Source organism: Gossypium raimondii, chromosome 12 (assembly GCF_025698545.1).
Source record: "Gossypium raimondii isolate GPD5lz chromosome 12, ASM2569854v1, whole genome shotgun sequence".
Classification (NCBI taxonomy): domain Eukaryota; kingdom Viridiplantae; phylum Streptophyta; class Magnoliopsida; order Malvales; family Malvaceae; genus Gossypium; species Gossypium raimondii.
Genome location: NC_068576.1, coordinates 53,418,103 through 53,440,937, shown reverse-complemented (window position 1 = coordinate 53,440,937; position 22,835 = coordinate 53,418,103). Strand labels below are relative to the sequence as shown.

The 22,835-nt window shown below is 33.2% G+C and overlaps 1 protein-coding gene and 1 non-coding gene across 5 annotated transcripts; both read left to right on the top strand.

Moving 5' to 3' along the window:
• Positions 1-2,219: 2,219 nt before the first annotated feature.
• On the top strand, positions 2,220-22,241 carry LOC105765180 (agamous-like MADS-box protein AGL19). 4 transcript variants are annotated; one of them, XM_012584147.2, is made up of 8 exons: positions 2,220-2,349; positions 2,798-3,001; positions 21,268-21,346; positions 21,451-21,515; positions 21,621-21,720; positions 21,800-21,841; positions 21,950-21,991; positions 22,065-22,241. In XM_012584147.2, the coding sequence occupies exons 2-8, from the start codon at positions 2,820-2,822 to the stop codon at positions 22,182-22,184; spliced, it is 630 nt and encodes a 209-aa protein (XP_012439601.1). In that variant the 5' UTR covers positions 2,220-2,349; positions 2,798-2,819; the 3' UTR covers positions 22,185-22,241. The 4 variants fall into 4 exon arrangements, with proteins under 4 accessions (XP_012439601.1, XP_012439602.1, XP_012439603.1 ...); XM_012584148.2 differs by lacking the exon at positions 2,220-2,349 and adding an exon at positions 2,381-2,598; XM_012584149.2 differs by lacking the exon at positions 2,220-2,349 and adding an exon at positions 2,381-2,686.
• Positions 12,316-12,422, top strand: LOC128035668 (small nucleolar RNA R71). Its single transcript, XR_008192220.1, has one exon. It is a non-coding gene; the product is annotated as a small nucleolar RNA R71 (small nucleolar RNA).
• Positions 22,242-22,835: the final 594 nt, after the last annotated feature.

Genomic DNA, 22,835 nt, shown 5'->3' with positions numbered 1-22,835 from the left:
AACTAAACACTTTTTTAGTGCTTTTTAGTGCATATTATTGCAAAACCTTCTAAGAAACATCTTGGCATTTTTTTTAACATTTTTTTCAACAATTGCATGATGTGTAAGCATGATGTGTAAGGAGACTTATGTTGGTCAATGGTTTTTTTTTTTTTGCAGCAATAAAGATATTGGCATTTCATCATAAGTTACAAAACTTTGTTGGTGGGTTCCCCATATATTCCTTGCTCCTTCACTAGTTAAAACTAATCAAAATTTGGAGGTCTAGTGAAGATCCAATCCATTGAAGGTCGGTTAAAGAAAGAAGATAGAAGAAGAAAGGAAAAGAATAGGAAAAAATAAAGAAGAAAAAAAAGTTAATTTTTTTAAACTAGTTTTAAATAACGTGGTGCTGATATGAAAGTCATGTCAACATTTAACGGCCCACGTGATATATTCGTAACGCCACTATCGTTAACTGCACAATAATCAAAATTAACTAATTGCACAATAAAAGTGATCATGGATCGGGTTGAGTCGGGCCTCAACATAATTATAGGCTCATTTTTTAGGTTCTGGCCTGACCCGAAAAATGAACCTAAAATTTTGCGAAGCCCCATCTGCCTGTATTAATTTTTTTAATAATAATAGTATTATATAAAAGTAAATTTAAAAAATATAATACATTAAATACACTAATAACATTAAAATAAATGTTTCCAAACAAATTGAAAATAAATTAAAAAGTATTTAATATTTATGTGCAACTTAGCAAACAAATGCTTCTAAAATAGTAGCAAAATTAATAATAAAATAAGAGTTATACAATATCCAAACAATAACAATAAAATAGTAGCAATATAATAGCGAAATGATAATAAAACAGTTGCAAAACAACACAAAACAATGGAAACAACATTTTTTTTTACAAATTTTGGTCGGGATTGAGCAAAAAAAAAAAAAACTCACCTGAGGCCTAGATTGTTTAGAAAATGGGTCTCATTTTTTATCCAAGCCTATTTTTTGAGCCTATATTTTTGTCCAAACCCTCTCATTTTTTGAATTGGCTGTCAGGCCGGGTCGACTATCCCAATTCATGATCAAATTTACTGCATAGTGATTAAAATGTTACAAATTAATAATATTGACCAAAACTTAATAAATTAAAGTTCAGTAATCAAAACTGGTGAATATTTTTATAATTTACCCAAAAATAAAACTGGGTGGACCATAAACCATAATTTGCCGAATGAGTCAATCAAAATGGGCTGCCTTGACACGTGTACTGAAGCTGATGGACCACAACCAGTAGGGCCTAGAGAGGGCGTTGGATGGTCATTTTCACTGTTCATTCCGGGTACAGCAACTGAAAATCTTAACCAGAGGATGCCAATTTCCCACATGGGAGGGATGTCCCAGAAACATGCCGTGTTTGATTTAATTATTCAACAGGATGAGCTAAAAGAAAACAGTGACAGAGGCTGGACCTGCCATTGTCCATGTTTTTAGGACTTGGCTTGATCAGCATTTTGCAGCTCATTTAATACCCACAGTTCCCAACAAATGGTGGACTAATTTGATTTCTAAGTTTTAAAGTAAAAAAAGAAAAAGAAGGGAAAATAATACCTCATTAATTTTAATTGCTTTAAAAGGAAACTAGATCAAAAACTTAGGGTCTAGATTCTTGATCGTAAAATACTATCTAATGTAGACCATAATCTAAGACTAGTTCATGTCATATCCTCAAAAGTTGAAGGGCTCAGGTCCCTAATGTGGTCCCCAGCGTAGACAGTAATATAGAAAATTTTATTTTATTTTTCTTGTTTGAAAAAAGCGAGGGATCTGTTAGTGCGCCACCACTTGACACATCGCACATGTGAAAAATAAATAAATAAAAACAAGGGAGAGCCACGTGAAACCCAGTCAGATAATGATCACTCCAATGAATGACGTGGCGAATTCCCATTGGTTATATTCCTTTTTATCGTACGGTCATCTGAATGACGTGCTTTCCCTAACCTTGTACGGACCCACAGGTACAGGGAAAAAGAGAGAAAATAAAAAATAAAACCTATTTATTAATCGTGCGGGTGTCCAATATTTTCATGCAACCGACAGAGATGTCCCGTGTCTTTTACTTTTACCTCACATGTTAGTAGTTGCTTCTTTCGGTGGATACCGGGCGCCGAGGTTGTCGGTAAAAGCAACAGGTGTCATGAGTTTAGACCATGGGCACACAATTTGGGTGCATCCATTTTCGTTCTTTCATTGTGGAATCACATGTTTTGGCATTTATTCTGCGTGTTTCCTTTTTTTGGGAGGTGCTTGTTCTTTTATCCTCCAATTTTACCAAAAGAAGAAAGAGATTAGGTTCTTCACTTCCACAGACTTTGTCAATTACTATATATTTTTTCATTTTTAAATTTTGGTTTTTCATATTTATTTACTACTAAAAGTATACTGGGAGTGATTGGTCATGTCATTTCTCATCTGCAAAATCTAGGGTTTTTATTAGATTCCTCATTTTCAAGACAAATTTTCTATTTTTCCTTTTCCCCTTCACTTCAACTTAAGCTTACACTTCTGCAGATTTTCCTTTGAGTAATAACCTAATATAGAGTATACTTTTCAATTATACTTCCTTTCTATTTTTGGAAACTTTTCTAATCTGGGTATTTTAGTTCTTTGCTTGTCGACATCAAAATCAGTATATTTCCTAGGATTCAACCATAATTTTACCTTCTTCTTTTTTTCCTTTTTCTTCTCTGGGTTTATTCATCTTTTGTAGGAACTCATACTTTTCCTTTCCGGTTTGTAGGAGAAACTAAAAGAGTGAGAAAATGGTGAGACGGAGAACCCAGATGAAGAGAATAGAAAATGCAGCAAGCAGGCAAGTAACCTTCTCAAAACGAAGAAATGGGTTGCTTAAAAAGGCCTTTGAGTTATCAGTTCTCTGCGATGCTGAAGTTGCACTCATCATCTTCTCTCCCAGAGGGAAGTTATATGAGTTTTCTAGTTCTAGGTACGTTTTCTCATCATCTTTCATGACTTTTAAGCTTTATGCGTTTGCAAAGGTACTGCAAAATACAATCCAAAACATACTTCATTGATTCATTCGTTTTATGTTAATTAAATCTGGGAAGATAGAACTTGGATGTTTATCTATAAAGAGGCCCCGCTCTCTTACCATGTACTATAGCTATTACTATAGGTAAGTACTAAGAGTCATTGATAATCGCAGGCTTTTTTTATGTCTATCACAACGGGTTGTCTGGTTTCTGATATCTTCCTGTCTTGTTTGGTTTTGTTTAGAATCAAATCTTAGCGGGTGATTTTGTGCTGTTGGGTTTCATTGTTTATGATCTTGCAGGTTTCTGTCTCTTTAAAGAGAGATTCATCATGGTCTTTAATTAGGGTTAATGTTTTTGGGTAAATACATACTGAGATTATTAGTCACCAAAGTTTAGGAGTTACCTTTCGTTAACAAGCTTTGAAGCTGTTTTAAACTTTAATGAAAAATAAGCATAGATAGACTGGATTATAGTGCTGGGTATAAACAATTTGCATTTTTCATGGTACTCCCACTATCTTATTTTCGTGTTTGTTTAAGGACCTGATGGTTAAAAATTGCTAACCAAAAACTTACTCATCTATAAACTACAAGTTACATTCATGGATCCCTAGCTAGGAAACATTTAATAATCTCAAGGGGATATGCTTTTGAAGACTGATGCCCACATGGTTTCCTACAGATTCTTCTAATGTTATTATGATATTATGATCCTGTTGAAAGTTGAAACCTTAACGGGGATGATGCATATATAACATAGACCATTTAACATGGTATCATGATTATAAGAGCTTGAAAAACTTATCATATATTGCTAGCTCTACTATTAATTGTTGCTTGTTAGATGTAGGTTAGCATGAGTAAAAACAGTATAAGTATAGTGTTTAATAGATGGATCGTTTGAAAGGAGAATCTTAAATTCCATAATCAAATAACCATAATGATAACATGAAAGAGTCATAGGAAAGTGAGTGGAATGGACTAGATCACGTTCACCTGCTCTACTGCAGTATGAAACATTGTTTCATGGAATATTTGGGTTCAACTGAAACGACCCTTTTTAAGAATGTGTTGCAGCTAATGGTGCTGCAACCAGCAAGGGGCTAAGGGCTGAACCTGGTCAACCTTACAACATCACAGAACAATATGGTGGTGCTGTCACACTTTAATAGCACTATGGTTAGATGAAAGTGGAAACCAACGGTTTTCGTGCAGATGTGGTTTGGATTAATCACGTAATCACATTTGATAAATCGATAACTACAATCGGTTAATCTCACATCATCAACCTTATGTTATTTTGATAAAGTGAGATTTGGGAAAATTTTACTCCCTTAAAATTACTAAAATATAAGATTATTTAGAACTAATATATTACCTTATTTAGTTTAAATAAAATTTTATTATTTAGTTAACGGAATGTAATATTAATTAAAGAGCATTTATCTTCATAAGTAGGGTCACGGAATTGATAAGTGTGATATAGTAAAATATTAAAATAATAAATTTTTGAAAAAAAGACACATGTCAATTTATCAAAACTACTTGTAAAATAAATAAAAATGCACGGTTAGTGTATTAAATACTAACCCTTATCTAAATTACATTCTACTAAATTACCATTAATCATAAATAAAAATAAAAATATATTAAACTATTTTGAAATTAAAAGTTAACTATGAAAATATAGAAAATATTTAAGACAATAATCATATACAAAATGTTAAATTTTCTCAACTAATAAATAATTAATAATGATCACACTCACTTAAAATAACTAATTAAAACTAAGGTAATGTAATCGACAAGATATAATCTTATAAACAATTATTTAACTAATAAAAAACTCACTTATAATAAAGAAATATAGTTGAAATGCTTGGGAAGATAAAATTGTTTCAAATCTCATACTAGCAATATAATGAAAGTTTACTTGAAAAATAAATGATCTGAATTTTTTTTAGATAAAGGTAATAGAAACTATTATAATCAAATCATTTAGTCCTAGCCAATCCTTCTAAATTATCATGAATCAATTTCAAAACATGATCAGGTGGCTGCATGAATTTGTAAAAATTTAACTCCTAGTTAAAGGCCTATTTAGCCAAAGCATCTACAATCCTATTACCTTTTTTATTGGCATGTTGCATCTTCACTTCTCATTGGTTCTGAATCAATTGTTTAAGATCTGACATAGAGTTCTGCAACATTTGGATAGCATCCAAGATGTCCATCTTGAGGATCACTTTTCTAGTACCGATACTCCAAGCTTGTCGTAGACCATCATAAGCTCCCCACAGCTCAGCTTCTACAATTGAGCATATCCCAATCTTTCGGGGAAATTCCATCCTCTACCGACCCGTATTGTAACACCCCTAACCCATATCTGTCGCTCAAACAGGGTTATAGAGCATTACCAGACAAACAAAATAGTAAATCATTCAAATCATACATTAATACAAACATAACCAAATTTCATTCAAATGCATTCATAATATCCCTTAATCGAGCCCTCGAGACCCTAAAAATACTATAGAAACAGTTCGAAACTAAATCGGAAACATTAGGAAATTTTAGGAAAAAGTTGAAAATTTTGGGCTGCAGAGGTCACACGGCCGTGTGACACACATGGCTAAGACACACGCCCGTGTCTCAGGCCGTGTGGACATTTGAAATAGGGACACATGGTCCTGTCTCAACCTGTGTCCGTACCCGTGTAACTCACTAACATGGGTTACACGGCCAAGCCACACGCCCGTGTGCCAGGCCGTGTAATAGCCTGACTTGCATGCTTTGAACCTACAAGGGACTCACGTTGAGGCACACACCCGTGTCTTAGGCTGTATGGCCTCAAAATAAACCTTAAAACATAAGTTTACCATTTCAAATTGCTTGAACCTTAAGAAACTTAAATACTAACAAAAATATCAAGTCAAAATGACATTAATCGGGTCAAAAATGCATTAAAACCAACCTAATATGTGTCTAACCAATGTACGCTCATTAGTACCACAATTATATACAACTTTACCTCAAAATACACATTAATTCAATTCATAAACTCATTCAAGCAATACCAAAACAATATACCTAATAAAGTTACCACAATCACAACAATTCAAATATATGCAAGCCACACATACTAGCATAACAACTATACTTCATTATCATACCATTTACAAATTGGTTATTTGTAAAAAATATCATTCATCACATTTACATAAGTCATACATTAACCAAAATAGCACAAGAGCCTATACATGCCATATAATCCGAATTAAACATTTCAAAAACTATTGAGATAAGGTGGATAATATGACTTGAGTGCCGATCCGATTGTCCAACCTTCCGAAAATCTACAATGACGTTAAACAACACAAGTAAGCTTAATGAAGCTTAGTAAGTTCGACGAGTTAAACAAAAATCTTACCGAACTAACTATAATAAATCAAACAATAAAAAAAATCATCTAAGTAAACTCCCTGTCATTCACAACTTCAATCGATAAATACATCCGTATTCAGATCAAAATAAAAATAAATAACATATATTCACTTGATGGTCACTAAACTAACTATAAATACGACTAAGGCAAGCACACCTATCGAACAATAGCATAGTTATGGTGAGTAGGAAATATCGTATCCACGAGGACTATGGTCACTAAACTAACTATAAATACGACTAAGGCAAGCACACCTATCGAACAATAGTATAGTTATGGTGAGTAGAGAATATCGTATCCACGAGGACTAAAAGTACTAGTAATTACTGTTTTTCTATTATTTAGCCGACAAATTGGAGTGATTGTTTTTAATCTAAAATTACTAAACTAATCTAACTAAGAACGCAACAAAGAATGAAATAGGAAAATAATCGAAGATAATAAGATAGACAATACCCAGGAAAGAATCCACCTAGACTTCACCTATTATTATGAATCTGAATTAAACGATTTACTCACTTGTGTCTTGATTCGTAGAAATCCCTAAATTATGTTAATATCTCTTTTGAGAGTAAGAACAACTGACTCTAGGTTGATTAATTGAAATATCTTTCCAATTAAAACCCTTATTGTCGCATTAACTCGATCTATGGATTCCCCTATTAGATTTGACTCTAATCCGGTAGATTTATGTCGTCCTATTTCTAGGATTGCATGCAACTCCACTTAATTATGTTAAATCTACTCTTAAACAGAGACTTTTACTCCACTGAAATAAGCACATTAAACTTGAATTAATATTTCAGAAATATTAAAACAAGAAATAAGCATACATAATTGAGAACAAGAATCAAGTATTTATCCCGTAAATCAAAAATAAAATAATAAGATTTATCATAGGTTTCATCTTCACTAGGTATCTAGGGAATTTAGTTTATAATCCTGAATGAAAACATTTCAAAGTCAGAATAACCACAAGACATAAAGAAACTCAAATAAAACTTCGAAAGAAATTAAATAGAGATCTTCGATCTTGAGGGAGATCGGCTTCCGAGTTGATTTCGATGACGTTCTTCGAGTGCTTTCTTCGATCTTCTTTGAGTGCCCTCTTAGGTCTTCTTCTAATTGGTAATTATAGACTTTAGAATGCTTAGAAAGCCTAAAAATTGAGTTTTTCCGCGTATTTGGGAACCAGGGTGCGATATCGACACGGGCTGGCACATGGGCGTGTGGCCAGCCCGTGTGGAAATTCCCAGGCCATGTGGATCCTGGAAACATCTCTATTTATCCGGTTTTGGCTCGTTTTTCGCTCCTTTCGCTCCCCTATGCTCACCTAAGTATAGAAACATGAATTTAGAGGATTGGGAGCATCAAATTCACTAATTTACATAATAAATCATCCAAAAACGTATCAAAAGAATGGGATTAAAAATATATTACTTTTATAGCTTATCAAATATCCCCACACTTAAGCGTTTGCTTGTCCTCAAGCAAAATCCTCAATTCACAATTAAAATTAATCTTTTTGAACTTATAATTCTTATCAATAATGTTTTGACATAATTCACAAATAATCATACATTGATAATTCAACTAAAAGAGCACTAAAGATTCAAACAATCCAAGTCGAACATTTTTAAAGCATGAAAACATAGGTATTTCTCGTTATCTAAGTAATTACCTTTAACTCAAAATCAACAAGAATCGACATCCTCATTAAAGATTCACTCAAATCACTCAAAGTATTTAAGGTTTAAAAATAAGCACTCAATAGTCAAACATGAAAAGTCATTACCATAAGCTTGCATGAAAATCAAATCTCCACCACTATAAAATGATATGATACACAAATCAAAAGGTCTTTAAGAGGTTGTAATGGGGCTTAGGTTAAGGGTGTGGAGAAAGGCCGAAAAAGATGGTTAAAATCGAGATCGAATTGATAAATTACCAAACTAGAAAAATAACAAATACTGAATTAAAAACAAGTGCATAAATCAAGAACTATTCAAGAATAAGAAAACAAGCTTCTTTTCAAAATATGAATTTAACTGTTCAAGCTCATAGAACTAAATAATAATCAAAATGTAAATAAATATATACTTTTTCGATTTATTTTTTCTTCTTTTTTTTGATTATTTTTTTACAATAAGAAATAATTTAGTAAATCAAACAAACGAGTATAGTTAGGCAACTAACCAAATCACATCTCGACAAAAAGGGAGTCAATAAAATGGGAAAAATTCTTAACGAACAAAAAAATGAGTTATGGGTTAACATTAATGGGTAAATCAAGAAACGGTGTATTTAGGCTCAACGGGATTCATTAAGGGTTAATTAAAAAGGTAGTCTTTTTATGGGATAAGTGGGTTAAAACCTAAGTGCCTTTGTCATCTCAGTATATCAAATCAAAGGTGTGGTCTCGACATGCATAATCAAAACAAGTTCTAGAATAACAAATCAAAATTGACACACTCATAACCAATAATAAAATGAGCAATAAAAATGTATGCTCTAAAAGCTCAAAATCTCACAAAAAATTATAGTTTTTTATGTCAAACTTGTAAATTTAAAACTTCAAGGTAATACCTCAATTCAGGGACACAACTTAAAATTTTTAATTCTGAAAATAAACTTATCATGCTTGATTCTCTCATGTCTTAAATTTTAAAACAACCAATGCACAAATATCTATGAATTTAATTCAAAACACATCAATAAAATCGAAATCGATAAAAAATCATTCTAATAGAAGTATGAGAAAATTACTTAAAGACAAGACATAATTCAGAGATTTTCCAAATAATTATATAAATAATCTCCCCACACTTAAGATGTACATTGTGCTTACTGTACAAACAGATATAATTACAGTATAAAAAAATATCATAAGAGGGAGAAAACTGAAACTGCCCTGAATATTGGATGAAATCCCCAAAATAGTGAAAAACGGAATTGTAGTCAAATCTAAATGTAACACATGATTTCGAGCAAACTAATAAAAAAATAAACACAAATAATAGAGAAGATTAAGGGTTATAACTCGATTAGAAATAACCATAAAAATATATTTCAAAAGATAATAATTAAAATAAGTTTAAGAAAATAAAAAAAGCAACTAAAACAAAATTAAAAAGAAAGATAAATAAAAAGATAAAATAAAATAAAACGAAGAGAGAAAATAATAAACTTAATGATACTAATAAACTAAAAGGTAATAGTAATGATAATAGTAAAAAAATACTAAAAATAATAGAAATAGCAGAAAAGTTAAAATAAATTTAAAATCTAAGTATAAGAATAATAAAATAAAAAAATTAGTAAAAAAATATAACAAATAATAATAAATAAAATAAAAGGGGTGGCTTGGTTGGGGAAGAAGAAAAAGACAATTTGATAAAGGAATTCTAGGGCTTGGGCCACATGGTCGTGTGACACAGTCGTGTGGAGTATTTTCAACCCGTGTGCAATTAAAAATTAACCTAGTTTTCACACGGCCATAGACACGTTAGTGTGTCCAGGCCGTGTGTGATTTCCTTTGCTTCTCCCACGCTCATGTGGAATTTCACACATCCGTGTGGCTTAGTCGTGTCTCACACGGTAGTGTCGCCAAGCCGTGTAACTCACTGTCGATTATCCCATTTCACACACAGCCTACGAAACGCCCATGTGTCTAGGCCGTGTGTTCCACACGCCCGTGTGTCCAGGCTGTGTGGGTCAAAAACACACTTTTTTTAATATTTTAAATTAGCAAGCAATGAAATTAAAAGCATTAGGAAAAGTTAAACATTTGGGTTGCCTCTCGAGAAGCGCTCATTTAAAGTCTAAGCTCGACTTACCTTATGTACATGCGGTCACGGTGGTTCGCAGAGCCGAAGCTCCTCTTTCTCGTTATCAATTCTATGATCAAAATAAGGTTTAAGTCGAGTACTATTCACCTTAAATGTGCCAAATTCAGAACAAGTTACCTTGACTGTACCGTATGGGAAGGCATGCAGTATCGTAAAGGGGTTTGATCCGTTTGCATCAAACTCTGAAGTGGTAATCCGTGGATCTGTTTTATCTAGTAGTACCTTGTCACCAACATTAAATTGACTTGTTCTATCCACATGCTCATCATGGCATCACTTTGGCTCTTCATTGTGCTTTTTCGGTTTCTCCTTGACATGTGTTCGCCATTCATCTAGTTCATCTATTCATAACATTCGTTCTTTATGAGTCGTTCTGTCGTATTGACTAGAACATTGCTTTATTGCATTTTTTCGAGGGGTTTCCTACAAAGAAGGTTGAGCCATATGGTTACTCATATTAACAGAACTTGTAAAATCATCTCAATCATTAGATATATTAACAGAATTACGAGCTTGGAGAGTAATCGCTTCGTCACCTACATGAAGTACTAATTCACCCCTGCCGACATTAATAATGGTTCTAGCAGTTGAATACTCATCCTAGTTTGTTTGGGAATAACAAAATCAACTGGGAATATGAGTTTATCAATTTTTACAAGAACATTTTCAATAATACCCCTAAGAAATCTAATTGATCTATATGCTAATTGAATACTCATCCTAGTTTGTTTGGGTTTTAAAAGACCTAATGGTTTAAACATTTTATAGGGCATGACATTAATACTCGACCCCAAATCAGCCAAAGCATTATTAATATTCAAACTACCAATTAAACAAGGAATAGTAAAACTCTTTGGATCTTTCAATTTGTTGGGTAGTTTATTTTGCAATATGGGTAAGCAAACTGCATTTAACTCCACATGCGACGAATCATCTAACTTCCATTTGTTTCCCAAAAGCTCCTTTAAAAATTTAACGAAATTGGGCATTTGCGAAAGAGCTTCAATAAACGGCAAGTTAATATGTAATTTTTTCAGAAGTTTAAGAAATTTACCAAATTATTCATTCGTGTGGTCTTTCTTCATCTCATTAGGATATGACACTCGAGGTTTATATTCTTTACCAACCGGTTTTTGCTAATTTTGGCTTACCTCAACCTTACCGTTACCTTCCACACTTTTTTGCCTCGGTTCTGATTCAGATTCAACTAATCCTTCTTCATCTCGAATAGTAATTGCATGAAGCTGCTCTCTTGGGTTAGTTTCGATATTGCTAGGCAAGCTACCTTTTGGTCTTTCTGATATTAGTTTAGCAAGCTGACCTATTTGGTTCTCGAGCCCTTGAATTGATGCTTGCTAATTTTTAAGTGCTGCTTTAATATTTTGAAAGCGGGTTTTTGACACTGAAATAAACTTCGTCAACATCTCCTCAAGGTTCAGCTTCGTCTTTTGTTGGTAACCTTATTTTTGAAAGCCTGGAGGGGGTTGTGCTATTTAATTTCCTTGACCACCCCAAGAGAAATTGGGATGGTTCTTCCAACCTGCATTATAGTAATTATTACTAAAAGGGTTATTTTGAGGCCTAGAATTATTACCCATATGATTGATTTGTTCGTTCTCTATGCTAGGAGTGAAGGGTAAACATTCTGGATTGTTCATTCTACCTCTATTTGTATCGCATTGCATCACCGGATGTACCTGCGTAGAAACATAAAAATGATCAATTTTCTTATTTAATTGTTCTACCTGATTCGATAACATGGTGACCGCATCTAGATTGAAAACACCGGCTGCTCTATTCGGCTTCGTCCTCATGACTTGCCACTGATAATTATTCAGTGACATCTCTTCTATAAACTCATAAGCTGCTTCGGGTGTTTTATATTCAATGTACCACTGGCTGCTGCGTTGATCAACTATCTAGTTGAGGGATTCAAACCGTTGTAGAAGGTTTGAAACTGTAGCCATAAAGGTAACCCATGGTGAGGGCACCTTCTCAATAAATCCCTATACCTTTCCCATGCATCATATAAGGTTTCTAAGTCGATTTGAATGAAAGAAGAGATGCCATTCCTCAACTTGGCTATCTTATCCGGTGGGAAGTACTTCAATAGGAATTTCTCGGTCATTTGATCCCATGTAGTGATAGAACCTCGTGGTAAAGAATTCAACCACTATTTAGCTTTGTTCCTCAACGAGAAAAGGAACAACCGTAGGTGAATGGCGTCGTAAAAAAATGCCATTTATCTTGAAAGTATCACAGACTTTCAGAAAATTAGCCAAATGAGTTTTTGGATCTTCGTCTTACAAACCATCGAACTGAACAAATTGTTGTACCATCTAAACAGTGTTCGGCTTCAGTTCGAAATTATTCGCAACAATGATGGGTCTCACAATACTCGATTCAGCCCCAGTTAGAGTAGGCTTGGCATAATCGTACATATGAACATGATCTGGATTTGCAGCAACTGTAGGAGGTAGTTGATTATTCTGATTATCACCCAATCTCACAATAATGTCCTCTTGCTCATCTACTATACTCTGTCGATTCTGTCTTGCTTCTCTACAATTTCTACGAGCTGTGTTTTCAATCTCACTGTCAAATAATAATGGTCCCGACGGGTTTCTTCTAGTCATAAACTAGAGGAACCTGCCAGAAGCAAATAAAAAAAAAATTAGAAAACAAAAATTAAACTAAAAACAACAATAAAAATGACTAAATTAATAAAATTCAAGTGTTCCTAATATTTTAGTCCCCAGCAACGATGCCAAAAACTTGATGGTCACCAAACTAACTATAAATACGACTAAGGTAAGTGCACCTATCGAACAATAGTATAGTTATGGTGAGTAGGGAATATCGTATCCACGAGGACTAAAAGTACTAGTAATTACCGTTTTTCTATTATTTAGCCGACAAATTGGAGTAATTGTTTTTAATTTAAAATTACTAAATAATCTAACTAAGAACGCAACAGAGAATGAAATAGGAAAATAATCGAAGATAACCAATGAGATAGACAATACCCAGGAAAGAATCCACCTAGACTTTACCTATTATTATGAATTTGAATTAAAAGATTTATTCACTTGTGTCTTGATCTATAAAAATCCCTAAATTATGTTAATATCTCTTTCGAGAGTAAGGACAATTGACTCTAGGTTGATTAATTAAAATCTCTTTCTAATTAAAACCCCTATTATCGCATTAACTCGATCTATGAATTCCCCTATTAGATTTGACTCTAATCCAGTAGATTTATGTCATCTTATTTCTGGGTTGCATGTAACTTCACTCTATTATGCTAGATCTACTCTTAAACATGGACTTTTGCTCCACTGAAATAAACACATTAAACTTGAATTAATATATCAGAAATATTAAAACAAGAAATAAGCATACATAATTGAAAACAAGAATCAAGTATTTATCACGTAAATTAGAAATCAAATAATAAAATTCATCATAGATTTCATCTTCACTAGGTATCTAGGGAATTTAGTTTATAATCCTGAATGAAAACATCTCAAAGTCAGAATAACCACAATATATAAAGAAACTCAATAAAACTTCGAAAGAAATTAAATGGAGATCTTCGATCTTGAGGGAAATTCGCCTCTGAGTTGATTCTGATGGCGTTCTTCGAGTGCTTTCTTCAATCTTCTCTGAGTGCCCCATTAGGTCTTCTTCTAATTGGTATTTATAGACTTTAGAATGCTCAGAAAGCCTAAAAATTGATTTTTTCTACGTATTTGGGAAGCAGGGTGCAATATCGACATGGGCTGGCACATGGGCATGTGGCCAGCCTGTGTGGAAATGTCTAGGCCACGTGGATCCTTGAAACAACTCTATTTGTCCGATTTTGGCTCGTTTTTCGCTCATTTTGCTCCCTATACTCACCTAAATATAGAAACATGAATTTAGAGGATTAGGAGTATCAAATTCACTAATTTACATCATAAATCATTCAAAAACACATCAAGAATGGGATTAAAAATATGTTACTTTTATAGCTCATCACATATCTTTCAATTTTGTTAAATAAATCACTTTCCCAAGATTTTTCCATTCGAAGAACGACTTACGAGTAAGAACACATCATCAACAGAAGTTCATAAGAGTTGATCCTCTCGAATACGCTAACAGAAGCTCGAAAGTTGAATAGAAGCTCATAAGAGAAGAACAGAAGCTCGTGAGAGCTGAATAGAAGCTCATAAAAAGCTGAACTGAAGCTCGTAAGAGCTGATCCACCCGAATCACGCCAAACAGAAAGTATAACATGAGAGTTTGCAACAAATGCTGAACCTCGATTTACTTGGGTAAAATGCCGATATCTCCCTCCAATACCATCTCCACTCCAAACCCCCATCATATACCAAATCACGAATGTACTCAAATCTCACGTTCAATTCAAACTGAATATCCAATTCGATATTATAATTCAAACAATAATTCATTTCCAACAATAGAATATATGCATAATACCAATCATCAATTAATAAAAACGTTAAATTTTAACCGTACGAACTTACCTAGACTGAATTGTAGTGATTGCAAAAGTTTAGGGACTATTCCGCTATTTTTCGTTTTCCACGAGTATTTCCGGGATCTTGATCTAAAATATAAAATTATTCATTCATTAGCATATATTTCATTTCCAATTCATTTTACAATTAATACCTTTTTATTTTTCAAATCTATGCAATTACCCTAAACTTTTACAATTTTTACAATTTAATCCCATAATTAATTAATCTATCAAATTAACTAATTTTATCAAATCAATAATCTATCCAAATATTATAGGCCCTCATACAGCCCCTACTAAACCTTAAATTCACTATCAAACCCTAATATTTTGACATTTTCACAATTTAATCCTAAAATTAATATTTAACAAAAATCGCTTTACAAAATCATCACACAACACAATTAGATCTCCAAATCCATGTTATTCATCAAAAACATCTAATATTTATCAATGGAAACTTCTAAAATTTTTAACAGAATCGAAAACGAAGGTACGGGCTAGCTGGACCTAGTTGCAATGATTTCAAAAACATAAAAATTACAAGAAGCGGGTAAGAATTGAACTCACATGGAAGCTCCTATGCTCAACCTATTCTCCAAGCTATTTCTATGGTGTTTCGGAAATGACAAAAGAAGAAAATGAAGAAGAAAACCTATTTCTTCTTACTTAATTTTGTTTTAATTCCAACTAAATTTCAAGTTTGCCATTATAATTTCATTATTTTGTCCTTATCCATCAAATTGTCATCCCACTATATTATTTAAGGCTTAATTATCACTTAAGTCCTTCCTCAATTAATAATTACACCATTTCATCACCTAATTGCTATAATTAACAAGTTTTTCAATTTAGTCATTTTTCTTTAATTAACTAACTAAACATTAATATTTCTTAACAAAATTTTAATACGACTATAATGAATCTATAAATATTCTAAAAATAATAATTACGATTCAACGCAACAGAAATTTATGGTCTCGAAACCATTGTTCCATCACCACCAGATGATGCATGTCCAAGCTCCAGCATCCTTGCGCCATCTGTGTTAATCTTACATTAGCCAATCTCTGGTAACCGCCAACATATTTCCTTGCCATGTTGGACGAAACCTTTGTCAATACCTCTCGTATGTTGATGTACCTGTAACTCCCTCCCAGAAAACCGTCAAGCTTGTTCTAAGATGCCTTCAACATTCATGTTGGAGTTATTAAATAGAGAGTAATTTCGATTCTTCCACAGACACCAATAGATAGCGCCGAAAGTGTTACTCCAATTAACGTTATCACATGCAAACATCGAGAATCCAGACATGTTAACAAATATCCACTCATCCATCAAAATATTCATGAATTCTAGTAACATTTTTATCTAACAAGAAAAGCCCAAACTAAAGTGGCCAAAAAAAAAAAAAAACTCACAGAGAATATGACTTACGGAGAAACTTACACCCTATATAGACGGTATATATCAAACTTGCAACCTTCGCTATCAACAAACACCAACGTACAAACCAATACACAATAAACGCAATCAAGGAATTCACTGTCAATCGGAGAAGAGAAAAAACTGCAAGCAAAATAAATTAACACCACACCATAAAAAGGACAAAACTTGATGATTGAAACTTGTAACACGAGTGCACGCATCGATCAAGTAATAAAGTGATAAGATGATATCATTCCTATGTAGATCAAATTTTAAGATGCTAAATACCAATAATTCACTTTTATATGATGCATATCAATAAATAAAATTCTAATTACAATTAAAATTAAATTATACAAATTATAATGATTTTACTAAACTAAGGCAATGAAAACTTTAAGTTTCTCAATCAAATTATGAACTTGAAACTCTATCACTTTATCTAATTAATTAATTAATTATCTTTTATTCATTTATTTAGTCTATGTAATTATTAATCTAAGATTTGATGGAATTAATTAGAACCTTATAATATCTAAGTTAATCTGCCTTCCCACCTATCTATATTACTATGCTAATAAGCCCCACCTATCTATATTATTATGCTAATAAGTTGGATTTAGTCATTAAGAATAAATTTATTGTGCTGCTTAATGCATGTTGCAAATTAACTTGGTTGGCACTACTAAAATTAATATTGACCTATTTAGTCTAAGATTTAAAACCCTAACCATGAGTGGCCATGTTACTCTTCTTTTTCCCTCAATCTTCCTAAAAAGATGTATTGGAAGGGCCTTCAAGCAGTGAAGGAAAGAGATTTGGATTTGTCAGACTTATGACAATGGTTGATGCTCATAGCGCTGCGATGAGACTGAATGGTTATAGGTTGTTTGGTAGTTACATTAGTGTGTTTTTGACAAAGTTCAACAGTAGAAGGAATTTTTGGAGGAAAAAAAAAGAACTAAGAGAGAAGGAAAATAAGTGTTGGACGCTAAGAAGGTGTTTAGTACAAATAAAACTGAGGTGATCAAGGGAAATGGAGTTAACTCAGATTGTACCCCCCAAAAAAAAAAAAGAAGAAGAAGAAGATTCAAATTCTGAGTTTTCGGAGTCGAGAAAGGTAGAAGGTTTGTTGAGGTAGATCAATTGAAGAAGCTTGAAAATGTGTGGTTGGTAGAGTCGAAAGTTACATTGAAATCTCTTGACTTAAGGACATCTTTATATGAATGTTCTTTTGGACATTGAAGTTAAAAAATTTGCAGGGAATCATTTTTTGATTGAATTCTTGGAGAACAACATGAAGGAGGAGATAAAGCAACAAGGATGGCCTTGGTTAAATGAAAGATTTATTGAAATCCAGCCATGGTCAAAATGTTGTTATGCAAAATGTAGATTAAAATGGATTAATGTGTTTGGGGTTCCAATTCGTATGTGGAATTCCAGTTCTTTCAAACGTATTGCGGAGCTGTGGGGTGAGTTGGTTGCTTTAGGCGTCAACTCGATAAACGTCAGTGATTATAGTGAAGCAAGATTATTGATAAGCTCTACCCAATTGAAGAGATAAGAGGAGACGATCATCATGCATTTTGGTGAGGACTGCTTCCTATTCAGGGTCTCTAAGTGGGTTTGGCATTATCAAGTGATGTAAGGCAACAAAATGTGACTATTCAAAATAACCATTGCTCTGGAAATGAAAGTGTGTACCTAACAAAGACTCATCCATGGAGTCAGATGATGAATAGCCGCTTGAGCATAGGGACGACTGAGTGGGCGTTTTCATAAAAACGAACTTAATGAATTACTATGGGAAGGTGGCAAAGTTGAAAATGTTAAGGAAAATAGGTTGGTTGATGGCTCAAGTTTAAGCTTGAAGGAGCTGTTGGGTGGTTTGTCGGCTTCAAAAGAGATTTGATTTTGGACAAGTTAAATGTGTTGAATGGTTTGAGTTCTGTATTTTATATGGGACCGATTTGGGAGAGGTTATAGGCTCATACAGAGACTTGGAGGATTTGGGTCGTGGTGATGTGGGCCGTCGGACTCAGAATGGCCAATTGCAGAGGAGTTTGAGGAATATTGCATTCACAAGAACCCTTAAGAAAGATAAGGCGGCAATTGTAGAAGATTTATGCGAAAGATAAGGAGGTTAAGTTGAATTATGAGTCTGAAAGTTGAAGGTTGGAGGAGCATCGAAATATTTGTAATTCCTAGAGAATAAGGCTATATCCATAACATAGGTCCAGATTAATCGATTGTTGGGAATCCTTGGAGTAGTGATAGGATACACGAGTCTAAGGAAACATAAGGAGAGACAATGCAAAATCTTAGTATGTCGATTGTTAATGTTGATTGTGTAAAGAAGAAAGTGAGATCAATATTAGAGATTGAAGAAAAATTGAAGTTATCGGTTGAAAAAAAAAACAAAATCTCGGTGAAGAAGAAGTCGCCTAATGATCGTATTATCAATGGTTCCCTTACTAATTTTGAAGGAATGCTGGTGACAATGAGGGTTTAATTATAAAAGACTTGACCAAAATAATTGAGGACCGAGAGACTGGTTTTTGGACACAAGGTAGAGACTGAGTTTTAATTAAGGATACATTTATTTTCTTTTGGTTTTCATTCAGATTGCTAGATAACAAGAACGGTTGTTTGTAGTTGCTTTATGGCTTTTCTATTGTGATTTGCGGGTGGTGTTTGTATCCTTTCTGAGGTTATTTTGCAGCAAGTTTGCGCTTAACTTCTTATTAAAGTATGATCAGAAATCAAGGGAACTATGTATCAAGGGGATTGCGTTGGGGGTTTTGAGAAATGACAAGTCTAATGCAGGTAAATGACAAGGGGTGTTTGGTGATTGTATCTAACTTGATATTACCAATTTTTTGAGCTGTTGATTGTGGTATACAACGTGGACCATGTGGAACATTGGGATAGGAGAATTCATGACATTGGTGTGGTTTGTGTTATTTAGGTTTGCAAGAAAACGAATGGCATGCTGGATGCTTTTAACAAAGTAAGAATGGATAATTGTTATTTATCCAAGGCATGAGATGATACGCGTTCTCTTTGTGATAATTACCGATACAAAGAGGTTTTATTGCACATCATTCTAAGGATGGTAAAAAAACTTTGAATTTGATGACTTTTAGCATTAGCATCATATTTAAAATAAAAAAAATTCAATAAGTCACTCCAAAATTTATGTGCCTTATTTTAAATTTAAAAAAATAATATTAATCACTCCAAAATTGAGCTTAAAAGCAAATAGTTGTTAGGAAAGAAGTAGAAAAAAATGAGACAAAATTCGGGCATGACAGCTTTGAGAGCAAGTGAGTTAGCAATCGTTGTTAGGGAATACCTTGTTGTATATTCATCGGTGGTTGTCCCTTTCCATATAATACGATCTTTAGAGCCATGACATGTCTCTTCTCCAAGTCGAAAGGGAGCTCCACAACTCTGGATTCTAGAAAACAGTGTGTTGAGTCGAGAGGTGTTTGCCGCATGATTTACGTCTTTAGCATCAATAACACACCTCCAAAACCACTTATTTATAAGAGCTTTGTTTTTCATGAGAGAGCTAGAGATGCCAACACCACCCCTGTCCTTAGGATTACAAACATCACACCAGATTAAGTTTCCTACCATCCGTGGAACCTCCTACAACAATTCCCTCTGCAATCTTTCCAGTCTTGTAGCCACTAAATTTGACCGTCCAAACAAAGACATAAACTTAGTTGGCAAGTTGGATAGGACTGGTTTTATTAGGGTCAGCCTACCCCCTTTGAATGACTAGATTTCTTTCATACCTGGAAGGCAAGCCTAAATTCTTGGTCGTTAACACTTATATAAAATTGTGACTATTACTCTCTCCCAATTGCTGATCACCATTAGTTTCGAGAGATCGCCATTAGTTTAGGAAAAAAACAAAGCAATCACTTTGTGAACGTTTGTTTAACGACCTGATTTTCGATCTTGGCCTATATGTTTCTTTTTTACTCTTTTTCGTATAGTTCCAAAATTTATTTATTTCCTACTGAAATAATGTCAACTCTTACTCACCCACCAAAGCAACTAATCTCTTTCTTTATTACCAGATAATCATCCGCTCATAATTACATGTTGAAAGTGGTGAGGTTTGTACTCGCAATACTAGATCACCATTCATATAGTCTCCAAAATTACAATATTCCCGATTCAGCTCTTCGTTGACATAATTCATAAGAGCTTGCATTCAAAACTTTCTCAATGGAAAACTCCAACTTTTCCCTCATCAACTCTTTGCAATTTCTTTTGTCATCATCAATTTAGCTGACGATCAATCTTGCAAGAACATAATAGCATAATCTAAGATTGAAATAAATTTGTTATTATCTTTTTGCCTTAGTTTTTGAGTTGTTTTGCATGATTATTTTATCTTATTTCTATTTTTAAATGTAACACTCCTCGTTGCCATAACTCATAAGGTTCCTTTACTTCAATAAAACCTATCATCTGGTCTAAACCCCAAACTATGCTGTTGAATTTCATATTCTTTCTTAATTTCGCAGTGATCCATATTCCTGGTATGCTTGGATATGGTAGTTGTTACATCTGAAATTTCATATATTCTTTTTACACAAGTTGATTAATCGTTGGGGTCATAATCCGTATGTTTTTAATATAGTTTATTTTAGTCGTGCATCAGGCAATCTAGTGTGTGTTTGTCAAGGATGTTGGAAACAGAAAATCTGGTCGGTTTGAAAACATCTTTGTGTTGAAAACTGTGATTGAGATAATTGTAGGAAGAAATGTGGGTTTTCTTTCGACATAAGTGTATGGTGGAATCTGCCTTGGGATTTTCATATAAAAAAAGTTACACACTATTCAAATGTATCATCTTTTATTATACATTATTATTTGGATTTGATCCTACTTGATTACTGATAAAAATGATCCAAATGCACTCATTATTGTTGATATTTGTGTGTTTCAGTACGAACAAAACAATAGAACGGTATCAGAAGAGACAGAAGGATATTCATGGAATCAGCAGCAAAGGGGAAGATATGCAGGTAATGCTCTCTTCATATATCCATCTCAATGCATTAAATATAGATGTTTGCAACTTAGAAACTGTGTAATCTCTAATAATTGAAATTTGGTATGGGCATGGAAGGATGATGTAAAGGAAGACGCTCACAGCCTGGCGAAGAAGATCGAATCTCTCGAAGATTCTAAAAGGTTAAAAACCTGAGCTCCATGCTTTTACTAATATATATATATACAGATATATCACTCAGTTCCACTTCACGTGTAAACCTCTGTATGTTTATAATGTTATAACAGAAAACTCCTGGGACGTGGATTAGAACCATGTTCTATTGACGATCTGCTACTGTTAGAAAAACAGTTGGAACGAAGCTTAAGCCGAATTAGGGCAAGAAAGGTACATCCCATTTCATAAGCTTCGAATCTAATTTTTTTTACGGATAATGTATCAAATAATTTTATTTAAAATGTGACAGAATCAGGTATTCACGGAGCAAATCAAGAAGCTAAAAGAAGAGGTGAATCATTTTGCTTATATATATATATATATATATATATATATATGTATTTAATATAACAACATGGATGTTATTTTGGATGAAAAATTGATTACCTTAAATAATCAGGAGAGACGCCTTGGGGAAGAAAATGCAAATCTGCGTGAAGAGGTATTTATTTGGTCTCTACTTTTCCTATATATAGTCAACATTTTGTAACATTTGATTAAATTAAAATTATTAGTGTGGGATGCGACCACGAGAATCGACGTCAACAAGGCAATCGGATGATGAGCGGAACATGGAGGTGGAGACGGAATTGTGTATTGGCCCACCGGAGAGAAGATGTAAACTAAAACCCTAGTTTTTCTTATTATTGTGTATTTAATAAATCTCAAATGAAGCTTCGAAGCTTTCTTAAGGTTTTTTTTATTTATATTTCATATATTCATTGTTATTAAAGACATCGTATTTGAAAACAAATAGGTTGCATATATCAAATTTATTGTATGATAAAAAAACTGATGTACCAATGAATTGGATTAAATATTTCTTTTGAATAAAAATATTGAGTTTTCTAAATATTTTAGAAAAGATTGTATTTATTAAGAGTTAAGTGTCAACTTTTACTCTCTTTTTTCTAAAAATGATATCATGAGAATTTATTTTTCCGAAAATCTACTTCAATTTTATATCATTAGATTATTCATTTAAACTTATACTTTTTTTTCAACATATTATTTTTTTTAAAGAATTCTCTTGTCAACGAAGTCTTAACTTGTTGATCATGGTATGAAACCTTAAGTCTTAAAAACTCATGTTTGAGTTTCACTATACATTGTCATGTGTTATGCTTTGTACTGAATTGATTCTACGTGCCATTGTAATTGATTGAACCATGTATTTGTATTTTTAATTATAATTTAATACCCTTGTCAACAACAAAATTCCCCAATCTAAATCCAATTTCAAGGCTGCCTACCTTGGAGCCTAGAGAAAATATTTGGGCCTTGGC